This window comes from Hypomesus transpacificus, chromosome 17 (genome assembly GCF_021917145.1).
Source record: "Hypomesus transpacificus isolate Combined female chromosome 17, fHypTra1, whole genome shotgun sequence".
NCBI classification, from domain to species: domain Eukaryota; kingdom Metazoa; phylum Chordata; class Actinopteri; order Osmeriformes; family Osmeridae; genus Hypomesus; species Hypomesus transpacificus.
The window spans coordinates 7,990,777-8,000,469 of record NC_061076.1 but is presented as its reverse complement, the minus strand read 5'-3'; the positions used below and the strand labels follow the sequence as shown (position 1 = coordinate 8,000,469).

Genomic DNA, 9,693 nt, shown 5'->3' with positions numbered 1-9,693 from the left:
GTGATGTGATGGAGCTGTCCTTGGGTGTTTCCCCTCTGTGGAGCCAAACAGATGAACACATCTGCTCCAGCTTAGAGCCCTCAGGAGACTGGCGAAACATTGATCTCAGCCGTGTGTGTGGTGGTGTTGGCGTGTGTGCAGTTGTGTTGTCTCTGGCGAATGTGTTTTCGGAGGTACGTGTGTGTGTTGTGTCTGTATGCGTCTGCTGGCGTATTGTAATGTGTGTGTGTGTGTGTGTGTATGTGTGTGTGACTCTGTGGGTAGAGTGAGGTGTAGTGATGGGTAGGGTGTTTGATGGTATGTTACCGGGAGGGACAGAGACAGGGGCTGATGTATTGGAGATTCACGGTGTCCAGTCCACCTTCACCTCCACAGACAGAAGGATGAGCTGGGTTGGAAAGGTGCTGTAGCTCTTAGTCACAATGGAGTTGAATTTGGCACAGAGAAAAGGAGAAAGTAGTTATATTGCACATCGACTCTTTTTTTTTACGGTCTTTCTCCCTCACTGTTTTTAAAACATACAATTTTGCAAAGCTATGCATCACATATGCATGTCCATTTGGCTTAGCATGTCAAGAAACAGTCATAAAAGACTGACCTACTGTAAAATATCTGAGGACTATCTACTAAAAGCAGAAACTTCCATGGTTACAAGTATAACAAGGCCTTGGAAACTTGACCTTCTTCACTCCCACAAGTCGTATTTTTTGCGTAACTTCATATTTAGTTAGTGTTTCTACTATGACAGTCAAGTCTACCGTAAGCACTTTGAACGTCACCATTACAACAGTAAGAAGCTGCTGGTTCTCAACTGAGATTCGGGCAGGGTGGACATCTTGTTCTGCACGACACATCCATGTACATGGGCAATCTCCTCGGATTTGTTGACACTGGCCGACAGGACGCTTTTTCAATTTAAGTCCCTTTCTAATGCACCTCGGCGTCTCGTGAATTTACATTTACATTTAGTCATTTAGCAGACACTCTTATCCAGAGCGACTTACAGTAAGTACAGGGACATTCTCCCCGAGGCAAGTAGGGTGAAGTGCCTGGCCCAAGGACACAACGTCATGTGCACCGACCGGGAATCGAACTGGCAACCTTCAGATTACTAGCCCAACTCCCTCACCGCTCAGCCACCTGACTCCCTGAATTTGATCGGGAAACGTCATCAGCGTTCCTACGCGTCGTGTCAGGAGTCGGTGGCGTCGAGAGCCTGGTTGCCGTTCCCTGGCCTTAATGGGTGACAGGCTTAACTCAGACCCCCTCGATCCTATCACATATTAACAAACCATCTGTTCATTTACATAGCAACGCCCCCTCGGGGCAGCGTCATTGGTGTCTCAATGTCACGGACATGTGGATGCGTCGCAGAGGGTCGGTCCGAGCTGTCACTCTGAACGGCAATTACAGATGAGCGCACATAAAAGGCGGCGATAAGCTGGCCGCCAAAGCCGTTAATCAGAGCCTGATCTCGTTATGGAGGCTCCAGGCTATAATAAAGTTGTTAGTCAGTCACTCAAGCCAGTCGGAGTCTACATCTCCACTGCCTCCATATTTTGGCATGGGAAAAGAAACACATGCAGCCTGGCCCTTTACCCTGTAGGACGGAGAGACCACTTCTCAGAGCAGAACAACCCTGGCATTTGGTTTCTTTTTTCTTTTGCTCCGTGTTTTATTTTAATTTTTCTACAATCGTTCTCTTTTCTTCGGGTTCCAGTTCCAGTTCCTTGCAGCTCTGTGTTCTAGCTCCGGTCACCAGACCCGTGGTCATGTTAGGCCCCTTGAGCTCACCGGCTCCAATGACATTTGAAAGTTCAAAAAGAGTTCCATCGAGGAGAGTCCGGCGGCTTGGTTGTCAAGGCAACAGGGCTCCCGGCTGGCCCCCTGTCGGGTTTTACGGATAAACTAAGGGGGGAGCGCTCAGGGCGAGATACAGACGGGTTTGCCGTTCTTATCGTACTGGTACACCAGCATCTTGATGCAGTGTGAGTTGGCAGGGGAGATCCAGGGGCTGCTGGTGATGGAGAAGTTGTGACCGGCGTAGAACGGCGGCGGCTGCTTCCTGCAGCGGAACAGCGCCCGCAGCACGCTCGCCGCCATGCTCCGGAAGCGCTTGCTGATGAAGCAGTAGAGGAAGAAGTTGACGCCCGTGTTGAGCAGGGCCAACATGTTGGCCACGTCGGTGAGCAGGTGCAGCAGGCGGGCCGGCCCGTCGGCCGTCGGAGGGGCCGAGTAGAAGTGGTAGAGGATCATGAGGGTGCGCGGCGCCCACAGCACGGCAAACACCGACGTGATGGCCAGCAGGATGGCTGTGGTCTTGCCCGTGGAGTAGCCGCGCAGCCGGAAGCAGTTGCGGCGCCGGCGCAGCTTGCGGACGATGACGGCGTTGAGGGAGAAGAAGACGGCGCACGGCAGGAGGTAGACCGTGGCGCAGTGCGCCCACACCAGCACGTGCTGCGCCACGCTGCTCTCTCCGCCCCCTCCGCCCCCTCCCCCGGGACTCTTGCCGTCGCTCCCGACCCCCGGCAGCCCGTGCCACAGCTCGGGCCACCAGTAGTAAGGCGCGGCCGACAGTAGGCAGCCCAGGTAGACGGCGGTGATGACGCGGCGCGTGCGAGCCGGGTAGGAGACGCTGTGGTAGCGCAGCGGGTGGCACACGGCGATGTAGCGGTCGACGGTGAGCGGCACCGTGATCCAGATGGAGGTGTGGATGGAGGAGAACTCCAGGACCTGCACCGCCTTGTTGAGGTACAGGGGCAGCGGCGCGCCCAGGACAAAGTCCTCCAGCAGGAAGTCCACAAACACGATGAGCAGCAGGACCAGGATGTCGGCGGCCGCCAAGGCCAAGAGGTAGTTGTAGGAGGACTTCTGACGCCGCAGCACCAGCTGGGACAGGATGATGACAGTCAGGATGTTGGCTGGTGGTGGAAGAAAGGGTGGGTGGGTGGGTGTGGAGGGAGTGTGGATGGGGGAGAGAAGGAGGATGGAAGTGGAGTACACACGGCACCAGTGGGCAAGTTTTGTGGATGAGAGAGAGGCAGCAGGAGGTGGAAAGAGAGACCAACAGAGAGAGAAAGAGAGAGACCGAGAAAGAGAAAGAGAGAGAGAGAGACACAGAGAGAGAGAGAGACAGAGAGAGACAGAGAGAGACAGACAGAGACGAGGAGATGGGGAAATCATAATTGGAGAAAATGTAGGTTGCATGGGAATGAAAGTGGGTTCAGACAAGGGAGGAGAAAGAAAGGAAGTGTTATTGCGAAGTAAAACCATTCACTCGGCCACTCACAAACACACACTGGAGAACAAAGCAACACGCACACAGCCATACGGGACTCGCTCTCTCTGCAATGGTGAAGAGAAAGAGGACGTTTCAGCACCGCGGACAGCGACACCTGTGGTGAAGTCCTCACAGGCTTTCCAACGGAACATGCATAGCTCGCAACACAACAAACATGACAAGATGTTATTTTCACCTGCCTCTCCTTCACTGTGTCTATTCCTTCAATCTTATTGACACTTTCATGCCTCCTTCTTACCTTCCCAGCCCATCGCCTGCCCTCCTTTGTGTTGATCCATATCTCCCTCCCCTGAACCATCCCTCGCTCCCTCCCACACCTCACCTGCTATGTGTAACCTAGACAGCACCTGCCCGTGCCTCAGGTCAACTTGTCAGTGGTAATAGAAAAGGTAAAGTCACAGCAACAAATGACATTGTTGCACCTTGGCCATGGCATTTCGCTGTGCAGTTCATGCACACCGTCACGGCCATCACCGGCCTCCATCGTCGCCACTTCAACTCCGGCAAAAACCACCCAAGGTCACACAGACACACGCCAGCACTCCTTCCCTTCTCTCTCTCTTTTTCTCTCTCTCTCTCTTTTTCTCTCTCTCTCTCTTTTTCTCTCTCTCTCTCTCTCTCTCTCTCTCTGTCTCTCTCTGTCTCTCTCCCTTTCTCTCCCTTTCTCTCCCTTTCTCTCCCTTTCTCTCTCTGTCTCTCTGTCCACTCTCATGCCCCACTCTCTGCCGTCCTCTCCTCAAATTTTCTTCCGATTAAGAGTTTCTGTCTGACCCTCCACAGACAAACGTGCTTTACCTCTCCGACTGAAGTCCACTCAATTTTCATTTGACTGGAATCCAATGAATTCATTTGAACAGCTCAATCCATTTTACCCAATGTTTTGAAGCATTGATATGTATTCGCTCTCTCGTCCACCATCTGCCCCCTCTCCCTTCTTTTTTTCCAATGATTTTTCATTTGATTGGAGTCCAATGAATTCATTTACATAACCATTACCCCCATAAAGTGAATGATCTTTATTCAGAAGGGCAGTGTGTGGTGAGCTCCGTGTGGAGATGTTCTTTAAGCTGGAGAAGAAACTCTGAAACTGAAACAGCTGCTGTTCGGCCATGACCACTCCATCGCAATCGGAACATCCGATACACGTCATGTATATTCACTTCTCAAGACTTGGAACCACAGGTCAACATCTTTCATTCTGGACTTTGCAAATTGAGAGTCGTATGTCATGTATACAAGGTTACATCGTTTGTTAGGTTCATTTGTAGGCTATTTATTAGCCTAAGTGTGCTTGCTTTTGGCAAGGCACAATCGTTTTATCTCACATTGTATTAGTTGGGCTTACTCTCAGCAAGGCACCCTATTGTTATCTTACATTATTATTATAGACACCCTAACAGTTAGGGACTATTTTTACACAAGATTTAGATGCAACTGTGTGAGGATATCACATATCACCATTCCCTCTTGCAAGGAAAACTAGAGATGGTACAATTTCTGTGGAAATTATAAGGTGTGCTTGCGTCCATTGCAGATGGGTTTACTTGGATTTTACAATATTTCTGTATATTTTAAATAAGTATGCATACTTATTATTTATGAAGATAGCATAGTTTAAAAAGCAGACATTTGTTGCTGCTCATTTACACTAATATACTAAGAGTGAAGTGTATTTTCCTCAGTGCAAGATGTAGCGTCCTCACAATTTCCCCAGACATCTTACTCCTTCTTATGTGTTATATAAAAATGTTTAGCTCACATAGCATAAGGAATTATTCATTAAAAAAATGAGTATGCACTGCTAGGAAGCTGTAGAGAGCAGCCGGACCAAGAATCCTAATGTACCTTAACTACGTGAAAAATATACACAATTAGCTTAGTTTTTCTTGTGGCAGGCTTATGGGTAGTAAAACAATGTCAACTTAAACTTTAATGGGTTTTCCACTGACTGAATCATTCTGTCTGCAGGTCAGACACGGACCAATCTCTTTCAGACAAGGGGACAGCCCTGTTTATTAACCAGCTCTGGCTCAACAAGACATGAACCCTGACAGGTTCACATATTATATGTGCATCCTCTAAGCAGGTGAACATGTCACATGGTCTGGGGAGGGGCCCCAGTCTGCTGGTAGATGAAAGATGGCAGGAGCACGTCTGGCGGCATCACACTTCACAGCCCCTCTTCCCCCCTGCCCCCTCCATCAGCTGATTACAGAGTTCCAGATAAAGAGTAAACATGTCCTTCCCGGACGTCTGGAGATGACACACAGACATGCACTCACGTGCTGGGGCAGACGCACACTTACACACACACAGACACACACACACACACATCCGACAGGGTACTGTAGGAAGATGCAGGCAAATGGAAAAACAAAGACAGTACACACACACACTGAGCAGTACGCTGCAGTCTAAAATGCGCAAACACACACACACAGGCCACGAACTGCAGCATGCCAAATTGTCTCTTCTCGTCCTGTAGAATGGGGTTATTCAGACAAGTGTGTGTGCATTGTGTGTGCAGCTCCACACCACTGAACAGGAGACCAGCAGCTAAATTGCTTCCCTGTTCCACCTAAGTTCGATTGTGCTATTGATTGTTGCTCGTCACCGTCAAAATTCAGTAGGGGAACTTTGTTGCTTTGTAAGGACAAACTGTCTAAGTGAATGATGTCAGTAAGACAGGCTCTGTGTCTGTCTGTCCGTCCGTCTGTGTGGACCTGCAGCCTAGTGGGACCAGGTGTAGGAACGAACCCCTGCCTGACTGTGTGCGTTTGTGAGTGACAGTGTATGTCCGTGTGTGATCATGTGAATCCATCGATCTCTTCGCTTTCTTTCTTGTCTTTCTTTCTTTCTTTTTCGCTTGCTTTCTCGCTGCTATCTCATGTTTCTCGGTGCATTTCTCTGCAGCTCGGCCCCCTCTCCTTGTCAGTCCCTCTTGACATGTCTCTCCCTCTTTTAAGCACCTGTAAAGAAAGGAAGAGAAAGGGGGAAAGAAGAAGAGAAAGAGAGAGAGAAAGGTGGACATGGAATTGAAATGAAAGGGAGGTTTTCCTCTGTCAGAGCGGGGTATTATGCTGCGTGTACAGGGTGTGAAACCTGGCCCATGTACAGGCAAACAATGGGGATCCACGCTGGGCTTGACATTTTCATTTAGACCCGGCCAGCTTGCATTGGATGGGCCATTCATTTCAATTGACTGTTGACTTTCAGCTGTCTCTGTCTTTGTCTTTATGTGTCTCTGGGGACGAGAGGAAAGGAGAGGGAAGGAGTAGCAAAACAGGCCTTCTCTTAACAACCAGGACAAACCACAAAGAGCTTTCCTTGTTTCTGTCTATCTCTGTCTTTCCTTCTTTCATTCTTTCTTACTTTCTCTCTCTGTTTCTCTCTCTCTTTCTCTCTCTCTCTCTCTCTCTCTCTCTCTCTCTCTCTGTCTTTCCTTCTTTCATTCTTTCTTACTTTCTCTCTCTGTTTCTCTCTCTCTTTCTCTCTCTCTCTCTCTCTCTCTCTCTCTCTCTCTCTCTCTCTCTCTCTCTCTCTCTCTCTCTCTTCTCTCTCTCTCTCTCTCTCTCTCTCTCTCTCTCTCTCTCTCTCTCTCCCTCTCTCTCTCTCTCTGCCCTCTCTCTTTAGGAACATCGCTCCCACAGGCAGTGAGAATGACCCGTGGAGAAAAATGGGCTGCCACGTGTGTTGTGCTTGTTTGTGCATGTGTGCGTCCATCTATGCATGTGTGTCCTTTGTCTATTATTCCATCTGTGTGTGTATGTGTCCCTTGTCTATCTGTCTCTCTCTGTGTTTTGTGTGTGTGTGTGTGTTGTCCCTTGTCTATCCATCTGTGTGTGTCTTTGTGTCCCCACCCCCTGCTGCTCCCCTAGTCTAACTGAGGCCAGGGGCCGCTTACGTGGTTTTGTGGGAAGAGGCGCACACAAACTCATTGAGCTTTGTCACGAGGTTGAGTCACCGCATACTAACAGGGACCTGTTCAAACGGGTTGCTATCCAACAACAGAGAACAGTTTAACCCCAGACACACATACTTACTGTAATGTGCACACACACACCCTCACACACAGGGACCCACACACACACACACCCTGAGATTCACACACGCACATACATTTCACGCTCACACACACACACACAAACACACGCCCACAAATACTGGTATGAGGTAAACACATTGGTCGCAGTTTCTCTGCTAGATTACACCGGCGCAATCAGTTTCTCTCTCCCCCGGGCCTCATATTGCACACGGGAGAATGAGTGGTAGGAGAGAACGAGATAAAGAAATGAACAGGAAACAAACGAGAGAAAGATTTTTTTTGTTCTTTTCTCATTTGGAGAAAATGGAAGCATCACTTGTTGCATATCTAAAGGGCTCTGCCTAATGAGATAGATTTGGCAGGAGGGAGAGCGAGAGAACACGATCGAAAGAGAGTGCCATAGGGAGAGAGAGATGTACAGAAGGCTTGTGGAGAGTAAGCCTATGCAACATAAAGAGGGAGGTTCGACAGAGATAAGTGGGAATGAGAGGGGTTGATCAAGAGGTCAGGCGAGGGAGGAGGACTGTAATATTCTGGATGAAAAGAGAGATGGAGAGGAAGGGGATAAGAGGAACAGAGAGGGAGGAGCAGAGTGGGAGTGTTGAATATCAAAGACGGCTTCAAAGGTCACAGTCACTTTGTACCTGATGACAACCATATCCCCTTTTATCCTGTCAAAGAGTCGGGATGGACCGCCAGTCCACAAGACACAAGCCGTGCACACACATGCACATGCACACCAATACAAACCTGCGCTCTCAGGGCCTCATTTAAGGCCCCGTCACACCATAACGTTCTGGTCAACGTTCTATGACGTTAGAGGAAACGTTGGTAGTCGTCCATGGTTGCTGGTATAGCGCTGGTATAGCACCAGATTACCACTGGTCATCGTAGGTGATCGTCGGACAACGCTGATCCCCCCCCCCTCCAAAAAGTTTTGAACATGCACAAAAGTTCTCATGGAGACCAGCATTCTTCAACGCTTAATTTTAAACGCTGGATAACGCTGAAGAACGTTTGTGGAACGTTTGACTAACGTTGCACGCGTTTGGCTCTGTTAATCAATAGTTACCCTAGCGTTACTTGGTTGTTTTTTAGCGTTTGCTTTCGTCACATGTCGTCGCGACCCAGTGACAAGTCGTCACACGCTAATAGTTTTCAGGGGTGTCTTACTTGGTCGCTGTTACATGTTCCTCAAGCGTCAGTCCCACGCTAGTCATGCGTTATAGTCACACGTTAGTCACACACCAGATGTGTCCACCTCGCCCTAGAACGCTCGAAATTGAACTATTTGAACTTTCAGAGAACGTTAACCAGAACGTTATGGTGTGACGGAGCCTTTACTAACAGGATTGCGCCAATTTCAGGCATGAAATAGCGGGTAAAGACATAACACCTTATTTACAAAGGCAGCGCACTTGAGTAAAAACGCAGATTACCGCTGATGGGAGGGTATAAGTAGCCTGGCTCTGCCCTCCTATACGTACTTCCGCTCAATTTGGATTTTGCTTCTGTACAAGATCTGGGAGCTCGGCTCTGAAGTCGGTTTCCAGGAAAAAAATGTGTAGGACCAATCAGCGAACAGAGGGAGTGGCTGAGAACGATGACGTTGATGTCGTGCACTAGTTTGAGTAATTCAGTTATGGCGGCGGAGAAAGATGCGAGCGAAACTATTCTGCGGTTGTGGCAACGCTGCCGAATATCCATAGGTTAAAGCCGGAGCAAGAACATTCCTTGCTGAGTTTGTTGGTGGCCATGATGTTGTGGCCCTCCTCCCCACGGGGTTCGGGAAAAGTTTGATTTTCCAGCTACGGCAGCTAGCTCCGTTACAGTAGTGGTGAAGGAGTTGGCTAAGGCGAACGCTTGCGATTGGTTATGGCAAATCAGAGTGGCTCTGGGCAGATCCAATAGTTTTAAACTTCAACAGAGGACCCCCCTACAAGGAAGTTAACGTTTGTCAATGGAGTGATCCCAGACCATCTGTACAAATGAAATGTATGAGGGTCTGGTTAGGACCAGGCTAGGGTATAAGGAAAAGCGGGTGTGTATATTTCTAGCTCCTGTTCGCTGAACTTTTTTTTTCTTCTTTTCCTCGAATCACCCACGGTGGCAGTAACATGCAGGCAATTTTCCCCGTCTTTTAACGGCGCGCTAATTAACACAAACGGGCGCTGATTGCCCGACGAGGATCTGGTTTGATAAATACCACGCAAAATGCGGAAATACACCGTCCGCTATTTGCGGTTGGGCAAAGGCGCAGATTAAGCTGCGGTTGCAATGTTAGTAAATGAGGCCCTCAGTTTTTTTTTCCTTTTTTCTTCATTCTTCCCTACTCTCTCTTTCGCGC

At 49.0% G+C, this 9,693-nt stretch overlaps 1 protein-coding gene across 1 annotated transcript; it reads right to left on the bottom strand.

The window, feature by feature from the left end:
- Window positions 1–1,923: 1,923 nt before the first annotated feature.
- Window positions 1,924–7,386, bottom strand: gpr139 (G protein-coupled receptor 139; the record flags this gene model as incomplete). The annotated part of the gene is made up of 2 exons (XM_047038204.1): window positions 1,924–2,921; window positions 7,371–7,386. Coding segments are annotated over 2 exons (1,014 nt in total), but the record flags the coding sequence as incomplete, so codon positions are not given.
- Between the last annotated feature and the right edge of the window lie 2,307 nt (window positions 7,387–9,693).